Source organism: Lates calcarifer, linkage group LG7_1 (assembly GCF_001640805.2).
Source record: "Lates calcarifer isolate ASB-BC8 linkage group LG7_1, TLL_Latcal_v3, whole genome shotgun sequence".
NCBI classification, from domain to species: Eukaryota; Metazoa; Chordata; class Actinopteri; family Centropomidae; genus Lates; species Lates calcarifer.
The window spans coordinates 10,982,795-11,005,631 of record NC_066839.1 but is presented as its reverse complement, the minus strand read 5'-3'; the positions used below and the strand labels follow the sequence as shown (position 1 = coordinate 11,005,631).

The window sequence follows — 22,837 nt, the reverse complement described above, 5'->3', positions numbered from 1 at the left end:
ATGACTTTGGGTAGAACAGCAAACACAGAGGCCAATCCGAATTTTAAACATGGATTTAAGTTGTTCCCTCTGGCCATTTATACTCTGTTACTAAATGCTGCTACAGCCACATAATATCCATAAATATCCATAAACCAAAGCCTCCTGTTTAAACAGTTCATCCTCATTTTACATTGCAGCTATTGTCAAAATAAAATTTTTCCTTTTTTTTTTTAAGATTTATGAACTTAAAGTGATGCAAATTTTTCAGTTATAAAATGTTTTTAAGTATTTAGCTCTCTGAAGACACATCACAGAGTTTTTTAAGGAGAAGCACTTAAAAAAATAAAATGATGTCATACAAGCTTGGGAAGAAGGAGTGCTCAGTGATTGACCAAATCAAATCATTGTATTAACTTTATGAAAGCATTGAACTTAAGAAAGTGACAATTTGAAAATATTTTTATATGTTGCTACAATTATAATCTCATGACCATCATCAAACAGCACTCCGTGCCTCCCAGACTTCAGCATGACCAACTCTAAACACACACTTCACAGGCTTGTAAAGAAACTGAGCAGCGAGCTGCTGTAGCAGAATTCACACACAGTGTTTTTAAAATAAATCGCTGTATTTTCACATACCTGCCCTGGAAGGTCTAAGTACCTATAGACCTGATCATACATGCGGGGATCCTGCAACTACAAGAACAAAAACAAAAACCACAAGAGAAGCACCAGGGGTGAGGGGAGGGGGGTTCAAAAAAATCAACACGGCACAGGATTGAGCGCAACACCGCTGCACACAGTCAACAGGGACAAAAACAGTGGGCGGTGAGAGCAAGTGGGACAAAAGGAAAAGGGGGAAAAGAAAAGTGCTGTTTAACAGAAAATGACAACGTGCACAGCTCCAGGGACGTCACAATACGGGTGGGACGCAGCGACACACACGGTCCAGCACAAACACACACACACACACACACACACACAGAGGGAAATAACAGAGCTGAGCTTCAGTGCAAACAGAAAGAAGACTCAGGTAGAAAGAGAGAGATCTCACTGGAATGGAAGGACAAACTACAAAGGTCTGTTTCTACATGTGGGAAAAACTTTCAGACCTACAACAACACCACCACACAGAAGAATGACATGCAAAACAAACACACACACATGCTCGAGTCAACTCAAAATAACACACAGCAGATCACAGCACAAAAAGGACACTAAAATGAAGAAGGGGGCATTTTACAATCCAACTAAATACTGATATGCATGAAAACACCTTGTCAGTCAGTTCAGTTATCCTGAACCACCTTATGCATTGATAGAAAATAATTTGCAATCCTGACATAAACAATTCAGTTGAAAACACATTGTCTGCCTGGAGTACCACATATTTTAATGATAAGGATGGTGTTATTCTTTATTTTTCTTAATGTCAACAAATCCATGACAAGACTTAAAACACCAATGCATTAGCAACACTTTCTGACTTCCTCTGCCTGCTTGTAGCACTCAGCCCTGAGCCCACTAGTTTGTACTGCAGATGTAAATCTTCAAACACAGGGCACAGATTTCTAAATGTTTTATATTTGTAGATATAATAAAAAAAACTGTAAAATATCCTGAAACAGCCGGTCATTGTACATCTCTTAAAGTGGAGTAAATAGTACATTTGTCAGGGACTATTTTCAGGGCTGGATTAATACACACCAGTGCTCTAGTGGAGCATGATGTGGGATTGATTTAAAATAAACTACAGTGTCCATGTATATGGCAGTGAATAACCATGTCACTCAGTCCAACACTGTGACTAATTTATGTGTTTTTAATAGGTTTTGGAGGAGCAATGTGCTTTATTACACAGAGGACTAGAACCACATCAGGCTTTAGCTACACACAAAATACTTATTAGCAGGATCAATTCATTTCCGGTTTTGGTCTTTTCATGGGATTAGTTGATACAGACTTATCCCTTAAGGGCAGGTTATTAGCTGAGAAAGGCAGTAAAGTTACAGTATGGATGAAATAAAATGTATTCTATAAACCCCCTTTACTCAACAAACACACAACATTTTCCCCTGCTGGCTTTCTAGCTTCTGGAATCAAACAATTATTGCAATTGTACGTCTAGTAGCAGAAACACCATACAGACTGTATATGTATGTGAGTGCACATTTGCTGTGTATTATTTCCCTTAGAAATGTTCCTAGGCGAGGTAAAGAAAAGGCCTCTGAAACATAATTTCCAGTCTACGACACTGGCACTCCATTAAAACCAATACTAATCGATTTCTTTTATGTCACATAAATCCTCCAGGGTGGCCTTCACTGCTTATTCCACATTGTGTGTGTGTGTGTGGTGTGTGTGTGTGTGTGTGTGTGTGTGTGTGTGTGTGTGTGTGTACACGCTGCTCTTCAAATGAAACAGGCTGGCTGACAGGCGGCTGATTCAACACAACGTGGGTTGTGGACAGCACCTCGTCTGGTTCGACTGAATGATGTTGATTTTTGCCCGTCCACTGCTGTGGCCGTGCAGCTGAGAGCGAGCATGGGAATAAATCCTAATGGTAATGCACATTGATTAGGGTCTGATTCATCATGGCCCATTACCTCTGATGAGGCATTGGCTGAGGGGAAGCCTCTGCTCTCTCTCTCTCTCTCTCTCTCTCTCTCTCTCTGTCGCTCACACACACATTCAGACAACTGACCGCCTCTTACTTCACTCCAACACATTCATATATCTGAACTGACAAACTTGAGACAGCACTTCGTCTGTCTGCTGAGGCAGAGAGAGCTGCATCAGAAGGTCAAATATTTTAACTTATTGTCGTCTGCCATTTCCCAAACTGTGCTGAGCCTTGAAAAATTCAGCTGCATGTCTGCCATATAATTTGGAAGATAAGTTTTACTCTGACTAACCTCTGACTTCCTGAAAGGTTTGTAGGCATCGTGTCTTGGCAATATTTAAATAAGCATTAAAGAACAGCATCTGCAGAAAAATAAGTGAACATACTGCAGCACTACTCTGAGATTTATAGGCCTACTCAGAGGTCTTTCCCCTCTCTCTCTCTCTCTCTCTCTCTCTCTCTCTCTCTCTCTCTCTCTTTGTCCTTCTTAACCCAACCGGTCCAGGCAGATGGCTGCCCACCCTGAGTCCGGTTCTGCTTGAGGTTTCTGCCTTTTAAAAGGAAGTCACTGTTGCCTAGTGCTGCTCATGGTGGGATTTGTTGGGTCTCTTCGTAGATGTTGTATGAAAGACATGCAGATAGGTATGGCTGAAACACATCATGAGTTTTGTCTCAGGTTGACCTGAGGCTAGCCAGACATATTAGTTTCGATGCAATTCAAAACAGCTGAGCAGTTTTTAAAATAACTTCATCGACTGCCAATGCATTGACCTGCAGTTTGTTACAGTGTGTTATACTGTTTGCATATATGGTACTCTTCTACAATACAATAGAGTAAAGATACAGCTAAGAAGTGTGTGAACCAGTTGACTTTCTGTTTGAATTTCCTGTAAATACCTATTTTAAAGAGTAACGGTCTAGACCTGCTCTTTATGAAAAGTGCCTTGAGATGACTTTTGTGGTGATTTGGTGCTATATAAATAAAATTTTATTGAATTGAATTATTATGGGATTTTGGCTTTATTGATTGTACAATGAGGAGAGGCAGGGAGGACAGGTTGTGGACAGATAAAAGGGCAAAGAAACACAAGTAAAGAGCCAGAGTCAAAATCATAAGGCCGCCAGACAACCATCTGTCCAACAGAGCGTTTAATGCTGCAATATGAAAGTGAAAACAGTCTTTGTTGATGGAAAAAAAGCAAAGAGTAAACAAGGGAGAGCGGTACGCTGTGTTTGTATATGAGAGAAAATGAGAAACAGTATGACTCTGTGTGTGTTTGTGTGTGCATGCATACGTTTGTCACTGCCGTTATAAATGTAGCTAATTTCAGAGGTTGTGTATGCCTTTGCTAGGGCGTCATTCTTCATCTGAATGGGCTGGTACTGGCAGAGGAAGTGTCGCTGTGTAAGCACTGTGAGTGCGTGAAACACAGCAGTTATAGATTAATGTTATGTATGGAGTGTGTGTGGCGGTCTGTACCCATATTCATACACCATTCTATGTGCAGTTTTATTATGTGTGTGTGTGTGTACCTGTAACTGTGTGCTCTCATGTGTGTGTGTCTGTACTTTGAGTGCATGCTCAATGTGACAGACTCAGCAGAACTACATCTATGTTCCTGGGTAAATAACCCCCGCAGGGAGGCCCTGGACCACCCTGCTACTGACAATAACACAAACCCCTCACACAATACACACATTACTGCTGCTGCTGATCTAACATTTTTTTCTGTGTATACTTGTACTGTATTTATCTGGTCCCACTGATGAGAGTAATAAAGTCATCATTAGATAATGAAAACTACAAATGAATGTAGGCAATGTTGCATGAACAATTATTTTGACTGAAATAGTGTAACTTTCGGCATTCTTATAAACCTCGTGCCATTAATGAATAATGTGCTTGGCTAGAAAAAGTGAAAAAAAGTTGAAACAACAGCATGCTGAATGTCGAAAGGCTTATTTTTGTAACAACAATCCATTTGACAAAGAAGAAGACATCTCTGCTCAAAAAGTAAAATTAGTTTGACCACTACACCACTGCAAACAAGTCATCTGAAGAGGGTTCCTATTCCAAAGCAAAGTGCATTAGTTAGCCAGAACGTGACATATGTAAGCTGTCTTGCTGTTAGTGTCAGTTAGTGTTAGTGTCACCTACCATGGCTGTGTCCCAAATTTCTTATTTTCATAGTATCTGATTCTTCTTCGTAGATGTCGTATGAAAGAACAGCTGAGCAGTTTTTAAAATAACTTCATCGACTGCCAATGCATTGACCTGCAATTTGTTGCAGTGTGTTATACTGTCTGCATATATGGTACTCTTCTACAATACAATAGAGTAAAGATACAGCTAAGGAGTGTGTGAACCAGTTGACTTTCTCTTTGAATTTCCTGTATGGTAAGGACGGTGATTACATTTAAAACTCAGCAGCATATGTGAGCAAAAAATGCAGTGAAGAAGTCATCAGACATCAAGGCAGAATTCTAGGGCAGGGATAAAACTACAAAATTTAGAGGGAGGAGTATCAAACTGAGTACCCCACCCTCCCCCCTTTTTTTGTTGGATTGCTAACAAAAGCTTTCACAGACTCCTGGGCTCCTAGCCCTAAAGTAGACCTGGGATGCAGCCAGAGCAGGTAAATACTGGTGGGTTGTTAGTTTGGAGATGGGAAGCTCACTTGTCAAGAGCAAACCAAAGGGAGAAAGTGAGGGGGGCTGCAGGCTGCCATGTTAGGAGCAGATGCTCTGGCGGATAGGGAGGATGGGGGAAAAGTTCTTACCTCTGAGGGAGTGAGGAAGGGAGAAGGGGTTTCAGAGAGGACTCTTATAAGGCCCTTGGGACACACAAGATAAGGCATATCCAGCTGCACAGAGTTAGACAGAGTTAGACCAGGATCCAGAAAAGGCAAGGTAAAGAAAAGGTTGACAGGAAGAAAGTTAGAGGAAGAGAAATTGCCAAAGCAGTATTTCTACAGATTTCTCCTGACACACAATTGTACAGCACTAACACTAACCTATCTACCACTATCTTCCAACAGTAATGTAGGTTCATTTCCACTTGTGAGCCTTAAGACAAGTGACATGATCACTTTCCTTGTTTTAATTAACATATCGTATCCAACCTGGTAAACGCATACATGGAGTTCTCTTGTCTCTCTCAATTCTCTTTTGTGGCCAAGTTGAGCTGACATATATAGGTGGTGGAAAAGAGGAGTAATACTGCAAGTGCACTGCGCGCAATTACTGCATATCACATAGTCAGACTTGATCTGTATCCGTCCAAAGTTAGATGGATGCCATTTCCAAACCATTATCCCCCTCCCTCACTTTCAGTAGCTGCTCTTGTACCTGCAGTGACAAGCAACAGTTACACTGGCTTGCAACAAGCGTCACTGCATCAATGATGATGGGATAATGTTGGCACACTACTTAAGAAATCCCCTTCTTGAAGTGCGCAGATGCAGAATCATGTCCACTTTCTTAGCCTCATAAGAAGCTATCTGACTCGCTGCGCCATCTAAATCAGGATTAGACAACACTCAGGTTTGAAGTCATCACTTTTTCATACTTCTCTCTCGAAGGAAAGCATCCAAATGGTGCAGGCCCTTTCACATACATATAACAATGACTGCAAAGTCAAGACAGTTCAGATGATCTAGCTCAGGATCGTTGTCGTTGTTGTAGGATTGGCTTGACTTTGTGCCTTGTTTTTACAGGACAAGTAACAAGCAGAACTTGTAACGTGTGAATACCTTTCTGCTTTAATGAGGAGTGTGCATTTAATCTAAATCACTTTAAGCATATTTCTCAGTCCTCATGTGTAAAAAGGTTGTTGCTGTTTAAACATAAATCTACTGCTCAAATCATAGTCATTAAAAAAGCTTCTCTCTGGTTTGAAATGTCCATTAAGACTTACTGTTACATGCTGCAGCTGTGTTGTAGACTAGGCAGCTGAAATACTTGACATGCATACTCAGCTGCTGGGTGATAATGATTTTTGTAAACAAGATGTACTTAGCAATATGCGTCCAAAACATCATGTTGAAATGTCAACATTTAACGTGAAATCCATTTCTTGATTTATTTGCATGTGCTGCATTGTCTGAGCAAGGAATCTGCACATTTGGTTCCAATACACTGAATGTCCACCATGGCCTGAACAAAAGTCATTCACTTTCTTCTGCCTCTGTTGACACATCCTTTTCCCTAATATCTTCTTCCACTCCAGATATCCCCCAGAGATGAACTGTTCCCAGCCATACACAAAAAGCTCAGTGTGTCTGTGTTGACAGCGGAGCAGCCTTGGATGTGTGCAGCTGCTGTGGCCCGTAGCAGGACACCGTTCACAGTGTCAGTCTCGGTCCATCTCTGCATCCCACTGCTCTGAGTCCGCTGTCTCAGTCTCTTGAATGGACCAGAGTGGTTGCCAGGACAACCTCAGCGCAGGTGGTAAAAAGGATAGGGTGACTTCGGTGGGAAGGGGAACTTGTAAATCTGTGTCAGAAAGCAGTCATGTTGGAGACATGACGCTCTTCACTTACTGTTACTGTTTGCTTGGAGTAAGGATGCAGGGAGATGTCTTCTTGGTATTTCATGATATTTACAGCAGCCTTTGGCTCTTAGAAGCTTCGAACAGGAAGATTTTATTGATGAACAGGGAAGGTTTAGATCTGAAAAAGGTCTTTCTTAGGTCAGACCTAAAACTATCAAATGTGATGGCTTTTTTTGTTCCATCTGTTCCTTGTAACGTAAGTATTTTTTCCAAGGCTGTCACCATCAGCTAATGGTAAGCATAGCTGCACAAACTAGTCTGTAGCCATACATGTGTACGGTCAATATTTCTACAGATAATTCGAACTAATCTAAATCTGTAACTATAGTCATGACAATGATGTGTAGCTAAATTCATCAGTCCAGGACAGAGCATTTTATAGTTATGAAATCAAACATCAAAAAAACTAAAAAAAAAAAGTTTCAAAGTTCTTCTGTTATTTTTAATTTTCATGCTCAGGAGACACATAAAGCACAAATACATTTTGGCAAAGAGCTTTTTTAAATTTTAGGTACAAACCTGCAAACACTCACAAGGGTAGGTGTGTCCCATGAGCACAACAAAAAATAATAATAAATAACAAAAAGGCTTTTTGTCTTTATCGGTGTGTGGACCTTAATTATCTCCTTGTAAACAAAAATTCTGGTTTTATTGACCCAAACAAATAACTCGATCTGTTCTTTTACAGCTCCCTGTTGACTATTGTACCTCAATTTAGCAAATTTAAGCCCATGTTGATGGTTTAACATTTGGAATGAAGTCAGGGACAATTTTCACCTGTGACAAAGCAGGAAAAAGTTTTTATACAGGCACAGTCGTGATGTGTCATTAGCACGCAACAATGGCCACCCACAGATTTTAATGAGGTTTGGCAGTGATGCTTTTTAGCTAGGACAAGCTCAGAGAACATTTAGAACTGCTTTAGTATATTAAATAAGAAAAACAAGCTGCAATTTAAATGTCAGTATTTTCCATTAAGACGCCTGCGTGTGCAGTAAAGAGACAGGAATAGGAGAGGAAGAGCCAAAGGGGAATCTCCACAGGGGATCCAGACTCTAGAGACAAACCTCGATGTAGTGTGGACTCACTGATCTCACAAAGAGGCAGCAATGTTCTGTTTCGCTCTCTTTCCACTCTCTTGCCAACTTTCTCTCTTTTTCTTTCACTTCTTTTCCTTGTGTGTCCCTGGGATTTTCCTCTTGCTCTCTCTGTCTCCCTCTGACTGGCTCAGCACATAGTCTACTGCTAATCCAGTGAGGCTGAGGCTAACACAGGAGCTAATGAGATTAGGACACTGCGGGTTTCTTATCCCCCTCTCTCTACCCTGTGCTGCTCTTTATTTATCACTGGCTGCTTATCTGTGTGTGTGTGGCTGTTCGTAACATAGTGTGTGTGGTTTTATGTTATTAGTGATATGACTCAGTAACAGGTACCAGTTTGAAGGGACAGGATTTTAAATGATGCTGAACAGAATATGCATCATAGACTATTTTTTATAGAGATGGTTTTATTTTCTATAACAGAACACTGGCACCTTACAAGAGGAAATGTCAAGGTTGCTTGAGAACTGGATCTATGTTAGGTGAATAAATCTCTGAGAAACTGTTGGAAAGAGAGGTACTCCATATGTTACTACTTGTACTATCTAAATTACACCTTTCTGTCATAACGGCTCTTATTGCCACTTCGCTCCTCGAGTCACTCAATCTGGTCCTTCGACACCCAGAGTTCAAAGATTTGATTTGTTGTCATTCCACCGTGGTGTAAGAGGAAACTTTGCCCCCGAACTCATGAACTGTGTCTCCCCGTGCATCAGCTGAATTCAATTGCTTTTTCTGCCCACTGGAAGGCATCCAAACCTCTTTTCCAGGCTCAGTGGATTAAGGGAGTGATGTATTTAGAAAAACTTTTAGAGAGTCAGCTACACAAAGTTTTAGTTCTCTATAAGAGCTGAAATCTATTTATTAATCACGCCAGGAGCTCTCCATCTGAAGTGTCTTCTGATTACTGTTCTTGTACATTAGAAATGCACCTGCAGTGTTTTTTTCGTTCTACCGCTTCAGTGGATGTTTACCATTTGGATTTTGGCCTTGCTTCCTTTTTGTTTTTATTCGATGATATCTGAAAAACTGGGATTGTAATATTAATTTTGACTCTAATTCTCAGTCTCATTCTCAATTCCCATAACTCCTAACATCTCACAAGTTGAGAAAAAAGTAAGATGAGCAGGAGTGAAAGAGTAGGAATGAAGACTGGATGACAGACTTTAGGGATGAGAGAAAGCGAGCGAGAGCTTGAACATTGTCTGTCATGGCAAAAATGTGTTGGCAGCCAATCTCAGATAGCTTCACACTGACCGACAGGTTGCACGGCCTATTGGGTCCTCAACGCTGCAGCTGCACAGTAGATCATGTTCGATTTGGATCTATTTAAGTATTCATGTTTGCATATCAGTGCCTGTGTGTGTGTGTCTAAGTTAATGACAGTTAAAGCTGTCATTATGAAAAATATTTAGAAGTTTAGAAGCAAAGAATGATGTGGATGATCTGTAATCTATTGGTGAAATAATAAGGCAGAGCATAAAGGGTATGCATAATTACAGCAACAAACGCACACACACACACACACACACACACACACACACACAAACACCATGACTGAAGCACATTAAGATGATGTAGCAGAACCACTCACTGAGCTAACTGATGGAGAGCAAATCTATCAATGCTTTACACACTAAATTTCACCAATGTGACTGTGTGTACATGTGTGTGTATAACTCTTAAACTCTCCTCCTCACCCTTTCAATGACTGATTCTGCATGCTTTCCACAGACACACACATAACTTCTCCACACTGTATTTACCCTGATCCCCATTCAGACCATTTATCCGCCACGATGGTTACACAAACCGACAAATATGTGTGCGTAATTCCTCTAATCCATCCTGCTCTCCCTGTGAATGTCTTCTAGGCCTTTCCATGGGGTCTGTCTAACTGCCAGTGTGGCAAAGAGGGAAATGAACGAGGCTTTATAAGCTGAGCCCACCCGGGGCTTTAATTAGAATGAAATCACTGGAATGAGCTCTGGCTACAAGCGGTCATATCAACCTAACCCTCTGAAGTAAATAAGGTCTTTCTACTGTTGCAAATGAGCTTTGTGTTTCATTTTACAAATAGGAAAAAAAATCCAAATGTTCCTTACACTATTATAAAACTTATGAATACAAAACAACAACATATAAGTATCATGAATCTCTCCATCCTACAGACTAATTCTTGGCTAAACTCGCCCTCCGTCCCCTCTGCGGCGTTCCTACAACCATTAAAAACCTCATAACTGACAAATTATATCCTCTTGGTTCACATGAATCCTCTGTGGAAAATCACTCTCCTTATTCCTCATTGACATGGCTGTAATAAGCTTTGATTGACTGTGAGGGAGCAAAATATGGAGCACGCCCTGCTTCCCACGCGGGGGGAAACACAAGCTGGTGCTGATTAGAGCTCCTGGTGCTGAGGGTGGGAAACCCCTCTCTTTGAGTAGTGGGTCGGGGCTCTGCATTTGATGAAGGGTAGGAACTTTCTATGGATGCGAAAAAGCTCTTTTATTTAATTGGTTTGTGTATGTGTTCACCAGAATTCAACATATGCAAGCTCATCAGACTGCATGTGTGCATGTAGCTCTTCTTCTTGAAGCTAAGTGTGTGTGTGTGAGTGTGAGATTGTGCCGAGGCAGAGAAATGATGCACAGTGCGGGGGCAAGTGAAAAGCAGCTGCTCCCATTAATAAGATGTAATGATCACAGAAGTAATAACTCGAGGGTTGACTAGTGGAAGAGTTAATTAATCTATGAGTGGTGGCTAATTAATGCATTAGACTACATGGTATGAAGCCAGGCCTGTGAATCCATCAGTGAATCACCCTGTCAGTTTATTCAAGCAGGACACATCAATCTGTATCTACGGAGAATACTGGAAGCCTCTTGATCGCTCTCACTTCATGTCTTCCTCCTTGCAAAACCTCAGTGTTCTCAAAGGTGCTCATCACCTCACTCTATCGCCAAATTGAGTCAACGCCGTCCTCAACTGGTGCGTGAACAACAAGTAAAGCGTACCCTGCCAGGGGCCCTGTGCTTGTAATTTTTCGAGACTTACCTTCTGTTTCCGCCTCTCCTTCCTCTTGTCCTCTGTGTCCTGCAGCATCTTCTCTCTCCACAGGTCAAAGAAGTAGGATGGATTGGTGTAGAACTTCAGACCCTCTTTCCCATCGTCCCTGTGGATGGACAAACGGATGTTTGTTACATTTTGGTTGGTAATTCTGGAGAAGTAGCTCTGTTTCCTTTAAAGATGCTAAATTACGGCAAAATAAAAAAATACATATTGTCAAAGAATTAGCTAAATGTGTAGAAATTATTAGTGAAATTAATTTAGTTGAACATTAATCTGCAACTATTTTCATAATCAAATAATTGTTTTTATTGTTTTTAAAGCAACATTTACTGTCTCGGTTTCTCATGTGTGATTTTTTGTTGTTTTTCTTTATATAATAGTAAACTTAATATCTTTTGGTTTTGGACGGTTGATTGAACAAAACAAGACATTTGAAGACGTCATCATGGGCTGCGGAAGACTAACATCAGGTATTTTGAGCTTTTTATGGGGAAAACAGTTATTTAATCAAACAATTTATCAATAGATTAATCCATAATGAAAATTACTAGCGGCAGCCCTAGGTGATACAAATTTTAAAGTCAGTTTTATTCTTGTTCCTTGAAAACCAGTATGTGGTACAGAATATTTTACTGCAAATAAATAGTAGAGCTGCAACTAACAGTTATTGTCATTATTACTTAAGGATAAAGGATTATTATACATGTAACAATCACTTTCATTTTCCTGACTCCTGCCATTGCCTGTCTCAGTCTGCTATCCTTCAACAAATCATATTTGTTTACCATTTGTCATGAATAACAGCTAATGTCTTGATTTAACAATCATTCTCTCTATCTCTCTCTTTCCCTCCCTCTCTCTGTCTTCCTCACTCCCATTACAGAAGCCTTTGTGGTTGGTGGACACCAGAGGGGATGGTGCCACGATGATAGGGAGGGAAATGAAAGAAGACACAGGTAGTTATCACATCAGAGGTCCCTCTTGACAAGGAATTTATCACACACAAATGCCCACACATGCTGTCCGGAAATGTCATTTCATATCAACATGGGGATAAGCCTTGTAAATTTCCCAGCTGATGTCTTTGTCTTCCTTCACAGTTTTCAAATGTCATTCTCTCCATGCATGTTATTTACAGCTGATCGATGTGTGCAATAGCCTCGGGATCATTGTCAACTACATCCTCAGTTGTATTTCAGTTCTCACTTATTTTGTAAATGTGCAAACACGTGCAGTTAAAAAATTATTAATTGTTAAATTAGGGTTGTTTCCATCCACTACCACTATGAGTTGAGTACATTGAGATAAACAGCTGGTGGAACTTATTCCCCCATTTAAATAGCCTCTCTCCTTAAGTGCTTTTTTTTTTAAAACTAGTAAGGATCTACTCTTCAAACTGCATGGTGCAAACTTTTAACTGAATCTCCTCTAAAGACAGTCGGTCTTTCACAATTATGTCTCTGCTGAAAACCATCTAAAAGAGCATTTCAGGTCTCCTTTTGAACTTAAAAATAATACAAAGAAATATTTGATGCACTCTGACCATTGAGTGGTCAAAATTTGACTTCAAACCCCAACTTAAACTCATGTATAACAGCCCTCCCCCAGTGTCTGCCACGCTTTGGGAGGCAATTATTTTGTCGATGACACTGATAAGAGCAAGAATACAGAGCATGAAAAGGGAAAGCTTCAAAAGGCAAGAGTGTAAAGTTTAATGATATGCAACACAACAAAGGGAAGAAAACAGAATTAAACAATGGGACGAGGCAAGGGTGGAGAGACAGCCAATGTAGTGTGTGTTTTTGAGTGTTGGTGTGAATGATTATGCATGGTAGTCGCTGTGTGTGTATCTGAGCTGTGTGTTTGAAAGTGTGTTTGGTTGTGTGTATGAGAGAGACAGAGGGAGGAAACATAGCAGCTGTGCTCAGGGTGGAAATAAGAGAAGAGCCTGGGGAGATGTCCCAGGGAGTCTCCTGGTGTGATATGAGAAGAGGAGAGGAGAGCAAAATTATGAGAGGAAAGGAGAAGAGAAGAGAAGAGAGGAGAGGAAAAACAGAAGAAAGATTTTTACAGTGAGAGAGGAATGGGGAGAATGAATTGAGAAGAGAGTAAAAGCAAGAGAGGATGTAAGATGGGGAGAGAATAAAAGGCGAAGCCACTGAAAAGATCAAAGTACAGTATTTTAAATTATGAATCATAAAAATGAATCATTGCCCATGATAATCCCAATCAGCCATTCAGTGGTGATGAACAAATCAGCTCAGAACTGAACAGAGAAGGAACTAAAATTCATTCATTCATTGAAAAAGCACCAAATGAGATGAATATGTCACATTATGACCTTTTTCTTAATCCAGCAATGATTTGCTGTGCTTGTATGTTCTTTGACTGTGTAACAACAGTGTAATATTAATTAGAAAACAATGATGAAGATGATGGACATCTTTTGTGACATTTTATTAGCCAAACAGTTAACTAATGAATGAAGTAGGAAAATACTGCCAGGGTAATTGATCATAATATATTTTATTAATTTAGTTTATTTGAGATGCAGTAGTTGCTGCCCTCATTTTAATAGATATACATGTATGTAAACTACTCTTTCTCTCATGGAAAACAGAAGAGAAACTGGTATCTAATCTATACCACCTGACCATGTGCTCAAGGATACTCAGTTGTTGTAGGAAAGAGGAGTAGCCTAGGAAATGACCTTGGGCATACAATGTAAATCTTTATGTCTAATTCAACTAGCAGCATTAAACAACCCTTTCTAAATAAAACTTGATGTGTAGCCAGCACAAAACAGGGCATTTAGATGATGTTTGGGAAATAAATTAAACACCCACACCTGCCTTTTGCTCAGTTGATGCCATGTCAAGGCCCATAGGTTGAAAACACACCCACGACAGGTTTAGATACAGCAGCCTACATCTGCACCTGTCTCCTTCCATGTGTCAAAACATACACAGAAAATAAATAGACTGCGTTTGGTCTGAAACCTTCTTCAACTGGTTCGGTCAGGTTGATGGTATTAGACAGAGAAGGGTCATGTAAGATGCTGGAGGTGAAAAAAAAAAAAAAACGAGGTTAGGGTCTAAACAAAAAGTGAGAAAGCGAGAAAGCAGCAGGGTAAGAAGGCAGAGAAATAAAAGGGAGGGAGTGATGGCCAGCAGAGCTTTTTATGGATTATTCATCTTCAGATGACTCCCTCTGCAAAGAAAGATGCCTGGTGTGAAAGAAGCACAAGCTTGCTTGTAATAAAACACCAACGCATCTGGGTGCTCATGCAGACGATCACACACACAAACCACATAAGATTTTAGCCATTTACTCATAAACTCTAAACTCTGCATCAAGTTAAACTTCCCATCGATTTTATGTTACAGGCTTCCAAGCACAGTGTGTCTTTACTATTGTCTCTGTGTGGTGCACCGTTTTTAGCATCACTGCTGTGCTTGATAAAGGCTTTTATGGTGGCAGACAGAAGTATTTCACTAAAGAACAGGTCAAACCACAGCCAGAATTCAAAGCCATTTAGGTACTTTTTTTAACACAGTGGGGAGCAATTTTTCTCTTCTTGAGATTATCAGTATAATACTAATGTGTTATTCTCCAGAGTGGGACTGAAAAACTAATGTATGTAAAGGTTGGTAGTTAGCATCACGCTGGGCTCAGAAAAGAGGCCTATTCAGGGGATGCTTACAATTGTCAGTAATATGAGGTTTCCCTTTAAAAAATGGAACAATGGTGCTCCATCATCACCATCACCACCAAAATAAGATGTTGAATGCATATTATAATGTAATTTTAGCATACAAAAAAGAACAGGTATGTTGCGTGGTTCTGAACATGTCTTTCTCAGTGTAGCTTAAGATTCAAAGTTTTTTTCAGTATCTAAACGTGACAGGATTCAGACCTGTAGGGTGTGAGGATGTTGAGGGGTGGCGGCTGCTCGCAGGTCTGGAAGGTCTCCTGCAGTGGGATGGGCAGCGACGTGCGGTCGAACAGCTGCTGGTCCTGAATAGTAGAACTCCTGAAAGCCTTTCTCATAGTGATGTCCTGAAGAGACACTGAGGGAATGATAGAGAGGAAGATGAAAAGTTATTGTTCTTTTGTCAGGTTCCCTATGGAATATAAGATACGTGTACAGTTTGTGTGCAAGGAAAGTTAAGTATCAGTTTGTAAGCTTGTTGCTCTTTGGTAGTAGTTTCCCACAGTGCTCCCTTGGCTCACATACATAGACATACATCAAGCAACAGACTCTCTGTTTCTCTCATTTCTCTGATGAACGCTATAATTACCTTATGACTCCACCTCATTATCATCGCGACCAAATTGACACTGACATCATCACTCAAACAGTCACAATCAACATTACAGAGCACTAAATGTATTATAAAATCTCTAATCACCGTCCCAGGGGCAAATGCTACATTGTTGTCCTAATTGGCTGATTTCAAATTCCCCCAAAGCAAATCAACCACTAAACTAAGCTAAGCTAAGCTAGGCAAGACTAAGGTCATCTGTCAGAGGCTGTGGGACTAATTGCCCCTCTTTCATAGAGGAACAGCTGACATTTTCGGAGGGCAGAGGAATAACAGAGGAAAATCGATGCTGCACAGCTGAAGCTTTCAGAAAAAATAGGTTGAAGAAATAGCTGAGGGGAAGAGAGGAAAAACAACCATACGAATGCTAACCCTCAATCTGGTCGGGCCGAGTTAAAAACGGCAAGTCTTGGAAAGAAATCCAGAGCGTTGCAACCAGATCTGAATTATACATGAGGGAGTGACAAATGGATACACTTTACTGCTGCCCAGGGGAAGACTGAAAAAAGTCATGTGGCATACAGAAAAACTATTGTTATAGTCTTCTGTTATTAGCTTTTCTAACACACATGAAACAATATGACACCACCTACCTGTAACGTACAATAAGCACTGTAGATCAGAACAACATTTGCCTTGAATGAAACCAGGCAAACAAACCTATTTTATGGTATAAGACGCCTAAAAAGGACCAGCTACTGCAATCCAATCCTCTACATTGCAGTGGTACAACTAGATAATGACTTCCACAGACTCAGTGTAGTAGGGGGGCAGCCACCTGAGGCAGTGAAATATCATTATTAACAAACACTATCAGGGTGCCAAGGTTTGGTAAGTAACACTCTTGGGAGAGAGAAAGAAGGCCAGAGAATGCAAGAGGGAGATAATAAAACTGCATGGACACGACAGAGGCATGGTAATGGAAACAGGGGACAGATGGAGACAGAAGAGGCTCTAACAATAAAACAAAGAGTGGGGAGCTGACATGAAAGAAACATTCAGAAGAAATGGAGACGAGGGAATGGTGAGAAGAGGCAGGGAATTTGAAGACGGAGAGAGAGAGATAAAGAAACATGGAAACATGCAAATAAACCAGAAGGAGTGGTGTAGAGGAGCACGAGAGAGAGAGAGCAAAAACACATAAAAACATGCAGTATGACTTCTATGAGAAAAACAGACATGAGTGAGGGTATCCCCCGAGAGAAGTGCAGTAACCTGAGCACAGCCAGAGGGTGGATTTGGCTTCACAGACAACACAGGGGGATGGGGGGTAGGGGGTGGGGCTCTCTGGCAGCCATTTAGACAGAAAACACACACAGACAAACACATAGTGTATACAGCATATTGTTCTACGTTAAACAGAAATAACCACAAGAGGATGCTAAGGGTGGATGCTCACTCTGTTTTCTTGTGTCCTCCTGCCTCCATGATTAATGAAAAGCTGCAAAAAGTACATTTTTAAGGTGTTTTTACTCATTAATGTATCCATATTAAATTTGACTGTGACTCTGAGAAAAACTGAACCAAGGGTCACAATGATTGGCAGCCGGATCCCACACCTCTGATATTACTGGGGTTTATCAAAATTACATTTTCTGTTTCGATCCTGGGATTTACTGTTGTGGAGTTATAAATACTTGCCCAGTACACTTTTTCAATGGTATTTTTTAATATGCATTTTTTTTCTCTCATCACCATAGTGCCTTTTCTGATTGTCTACTGTACCTGGAGATGAAGAGAAAAGGTGTGTGTGTAACTGTAGTAAAATGGTATTTACAGTATATAGATAAGTGTGTTTTCTTATCCAAATAAGTTTGACTAATCTGACCTGTATCATTGTCTGACTGCATGTTTCTTTCTCCGTCTTACTTTTTAGTGATGCTGCGTTCCCAGATCTCAGCGGTTAAATTGTGAGTAATCATTATTTTTTATTACATATTTACTATTACCAATAGAAATCGTGGTCCACACTACAAAAATAAGACCCCAGTTGTAATAATGGAACTGACTAATGATCAGAAGGGCAGAATTCAAAGCCATAGCCACACTGGCATGACAATTACACTGCCCACAGTGATCACAGAGGAGAGGAATGTCAGAGATAAGTAGGAGTGAGGTGAGATCTGACAAGTTGAAGCAGAATTTTTTTTTTCCTAAACTGAGAAGAGAAGGTAAGGGATAAAGATATAGAAAAGGAGAAATGACCTATAAAGTGATGCTTTTTTTAATGGTGTAGTGATCCTGTAGGGCGTTTCACTTGTTGCCTTGTCCCATTTCCACAAGAAGGTCAGAGTCAAGGTCAGGATAAGCTACAGGAAACTGCTCTCTGAATGACTGCTTCCAAATGTACAGAGTAGACCACTATAGACCATGTAACACCCTGCCGGGGCTGTGGAGTAGCCATTGGTCGACTGGTGTGTGTCGATTTGGGTGATGCTGAGTGCTGTATGTTGAGCAAGAGCATAGGTGCCCTGCTGCCCCAGTGCATTTAGGGAGAGCAGAGGGCTGTCAGATGGTGTGACAAGTACGTGCAAAAGTGACAAACAAGAGAGAGGCGGTACTGAACTGCGTGTCAGGATGTATTTGATGCAGAGCGAGGCGACTATAAACCTCTGCCAAGCAACACTCAGCGCTGAGAGAGGCACACTGCGCTAATCAATGTGGGCAGAGGCACACACACACAAACGTACGCACAGAGTGGATCAGTCAAACACACACAGATGGATATCTTAACATGATGTTCTACATCCTAATTACAAAATGTCATTTATTCAGCTGAGCTACCAATTACACCCATTTAGTGAAGACATTTAGCTAATGAGAAAAATGTGAGTGTACGTGTTTGTGAGAGAATGAGTGTGTTAGTGAGGGACTGTGTAAGCGTGTGTGTGTGTGTGTGTGTGTGTGGTGTGTGTGTGTGTGTGTGTGTGTGTGTGTGTGTGTGTGTCAGGTCGAGCAGCACCAGGTGCAGCAGCAGCGGCAGCCTCTGATCTCAGCCTGTGAAGCTCCTTATCAGTAAGCGAGTGGTGGATAGTTTATCTCTCTCTCTCTCATATCTTTCTCTTAGACAGATAGCATCTCACTAAAACACCCTCAACCAAAGAGAGGTGAGGAAGTTCTTGTCACTCACACACACACACACACTCACACACACTCCCATCTACTTCAGCTTCCCTCAAAGTTTCAGGAAAATAATCTTTTCCATCCTCCCTCTTTTCATCCCTCTCTCATAGAGATGCAGTCCTACACACAGCCACTGAAGATAAGAAAAGGCATAGGCCAAACTGTCTTTTAGCATGCAGACAAGACTCTCTCTCCTCTTGTACTTCAATGCAAATGTTGCCCTATATTTCCCTTCCTGCACACTTCTTCCTGCAGCCCTGAATCCCTCTTACTTCTCTCTGACTCAGTTTTTGCTCTCTCTTGTCCCCTGTAAAAACACATGAAGCTTATGCCAACAGTCTGCAATTAGTATTGTGATACTATATTTTGAAGAGTGTAGATGTTTTTGAACTATCATAACCACAGTTTTTACTTTCTACATCTACATAATTGCTGGAGTCTGTGCGGCATAAATTTTGTCTTTTGCTCATGTCCCTTTTTCCATCAAATGGTGAGCCAGGCCCGAAAGACACACATGAACATGACCACTGTGATAGGGCTAAAATCCTCTATACTATGATATCAAAATATGTCATTCTCTTTGGCATTAGGTCAACTGAGAAATTGTTTATAAATGAATTATTCTATATTATCTTTACGTTGATACTTGTGAGGTATATTTGGTTTCAGGAAATGGACTATACTGTGGTATATAATAATCAATGCATTACATACATACATTATATTGTGAACAATGAACAGCTTTGACTGGATTGTTAGATTCACTCAAATTTATACCTACATGCTGTATTCATACTTAAAGTCAGACACACACACTATAACACTTAGATGTCAGTGTTAACACAGTTATATACAATACACACACACATAGACTAGAGGCCAAAAGAACCATATATATTGCATCTGTTACTCTATGTGTCTGTATGTATGTAACAATGTTAACCTGCACGGTCCCTGTTCAATAAACAAATATCCATTAGAGCATTTTGCATTAATGGCACTTAGCTCAGCTTGATACTATTTACACTTTACTGTCTTGCACTTGTTTTCAGTTTTAAAGTACATTGTAGCACTGAAGGAATACAGTTTTGTTCCCCAGTATACTGATTATTGTGCATAGAGATAACGTCCTTAACCACCTTAACTGCACCTTAACAGCATATCTTATTGAAATTGCCCATCTCCTCACCTAATCCAGTAAATAAAAGGGGGAGGATATTGTATGTAACTGAAGTAAGTCCTTGAGATATGTACAGCGTCCAAACACTGAATCTCATCTGAACTTATGTTTCTGCTGGGAATGTGTAAACCTGATCATTTGAAATTCTAAAAGCCTTTAAGCAAATGACTCATCTTTCCACTCCAGGCCTCAGTTTTTCCAGTCACAGAGGAAAACGGATACTCTAACAAAAAAGGGCTTCACAGAGAGGGATGATCTTTATCCATTTTTGTAACTTTTGTCATTTTTAAAAATCTATCTTTATATATACTGTATGCACATGGATTTCTTTGAGTACTTTTAGCAGTCATGCAAGTAAAGCTTATTTGAATGGACTTTAATAGAGAGAGACAGAAAGAAAAAGAGATGAAAGGGGAGATAAGAGTCAAGGAGAGTTAACAAACAATTAAAGTTAAAAACTAAAGAAAACAGAGAAAGTACTTGCCAATCGGCAACAGAAGAATGAGAAGAAACCTCTTCTGGAATAGAGAGACAGAGACCCAGAAGGAGAAAAAAGAGAGAGGCAGAGAGAGAGACTATGGAGTACATAAAGAAACAGTTAGAGCCCAGTGGGACTCGGCGTGGCTTTGTGGCCTTCCATAATGGCCCGCAGCCAGTGTGGTGATATAACGGTGCCATTAAATAGGGGATACAGGCCATTAGTTTGGCTGGCTCGAGTGATAGGGGAAAGAGAGTCTGACAGCACACAAATAGCATCCACAGAAGATGGAGGGGGAACAGAGATCAATCAGAAAGATGAGAGAGGGCCAGGGAGGACAACAAAGAACAGAGGAGGTGTGGGGGCACAGTCTGCAGTCGGGAGAGGGGAGGAGGAAGAGGAGAGGGGGAGTGGAGGCCGAATGGGCATGAATAGGTTCAAGGGTCAGTGGGATGTGGGCAAGGTGAGTGTGTGTATGTCATTGAATGTGCATAAATTCATGTCATAGAGCACTTCTGACCTCAGCCTCTGCACCACCAGTGACACTGCATACATCACTCTGGCCATCTCTCCATCTCACATCTCTCTGACCTTCGGCTAAACATCTTTCCCGCCATCCACCATCTCACATTCTGTGTCCCTCTGCTTTACACTGGTATAACATAATTCACTTTAGTGTGTTTGTCTACACCATGTTTGAATCCTGTAGTTGTACAGTGCTTAGATGATGATCAGGAGGTACAGTATATAGAGATTCCACGACTATGACTGATTTTTATACCCAGTACTGAAGCCATAGATTTAAGACATAGATGTGAAAGATTATTACATCTGTAAATATTTCTTTAAACACAATTTAATTAATTAATTAATTAAACCTATTAAAATCTTCTTTACAGATAAATCACAAATTGCATTATAACACAAGCTAAAGTTTAGATTGATGCACCAACCATAAACAAAAATATCAACAATTATATAAAGATAATGCTGTGTTAATTACTGCAATATTCATTTTACACATCCTCCGTTACTATGAAAAAGTTAAAATCAGATCGAAATCATAACGTAGCTTTGAATCCGAAACCATTTTATGCAGCAATCTGAGTCCAAGATGGTTTGATCCACATTTCCAGTAATGTTGGACAGGGCATAATCTGTCAGCTGGTCCTCAAATTTTAATGGGTCATTATGGGTTTTAAAGGGCTTCAAAGAAGCTTGTGAGGGGGCTTGAGGACAGTATCTGTAAAACTCTTATTGTGTCTTTGTCCTTTCTCCTCTCTCCTCAATCCTACACGACCCCCATCCTCCTATCTTCATCCCTCCACAACCCTGATTTATGGTCCCGTCCCTGCATGCACTTACTCCCCCCTTCTCTCTCTCACTCCTCCTCTCAGGCCGACCGCAGATGCACACAGACAATTACAAGGCAAGTCATATGCTTGTGCTAAAAGCATACACTTTAGACAACTGTGTAAGGTGGTGCGTAATTGAGAGTGTGAGTGTAAAAAAAAAAAAAGGGTGGGGATGGGGGGTGGCATTTACAGGAAACAGACCCAAACCCCTCCCATAGCTGTCCATCTTTCTGTCACATTCATCAGACTTTTTGTCTCTCTTTACCAGGCAACACACACTACTTCCTCGCCATTACAGTTACTTGATGTATCAAATCTTTAATGAATAATGGGCAAGAAAGGAACGGGGAGTGGAGTTCAGAGTTTTTCCATTTACAAGACAAACTCCATTTGGTTATAAATAAGTGCGGAGGGGTTGAACTGGAAAAATCTGTGCAACCTGCAGAGGAGGCCATTTCAACCTGGCCCAGAAAAGTCTGCGGTACAATCCTTTTACACTCCACCGCTTTTGCTGCAGTGGCCTGTATTATGCACCCATCCCTCTTTCCTTCCATCTTTCTTACACTCCGACTCCCCCCCCCCAAACTCCCACCACCACACACTTAAACTGCAACTGAGCTGATTCTTATCCACTGTCTCTCAAGCCAATACTTTAGGCTAAAGCTGAAGAGTCAGGCTTATTTATGAAGGGGAGATAAAGCCGAGGACCACATGCACAGATGCAGACACATGCGACATGCGCACACACACACACACCACACACACACAGAATCACTAACAATCTGTGTCCAAACCCAGAAACGTCACATGAATATGAACAAGTAACCTTTTTCCAAAACGATAAAAAGATTGGCTTTGTTGTTACTTGGGTATTTCCCAGAGTTAATCTGTAGATGTGTATCTAATGAAATAAATGTTTCGTATCTTATCCTCTGCAGGCTAGGGTAAGAGCCTTGGATGCTTGAAAAAATAGTGTTAGCCCTTCAACCTCTGCAGGATAATATGGAGTCACTTACCAGCTGAGAGACCCTGCACAACAGACTT

General features: G+C 40.7%; 1 protein-coding gene and 1 long non-coding RNA gene across 2 annotated transcripts in view; one reads left to right on the top strand and one right to left on the bottom strand.

Moving 5' to 3' along the window:
* The window catches only part of wasf1 (WASP family member 1), a 53,805-nt gene that overhangs the window by 6,000 nt on the left and 24,968 nt on the right, over positions 1 to 22,837 (bottom strand). The window contains 2 exon segments of the mRNA XM_018694533.2: positions 11,318 to 11,435; positions 15,249 to 15,402. Of these exon segments, the coding sequence (XP_018550049.1) occupies positions 11,318 to 11,435; positions 15,249 to 15,402 (272 nt within the window).
* On the top strand, positions 11,712 to 17,566 carry LOC108895679 (uncharacterized). Its single transcript, XR_001963002.2, has 4 exons — positions 11,712 to 11,802; positions 12,216 to 12,288; positions 17,358 to 17,401; positions 17,534 to 17,566. It is a non-coding gene; the product is annotated as an uncharacterized LOC108895679 (long non-coding RNA).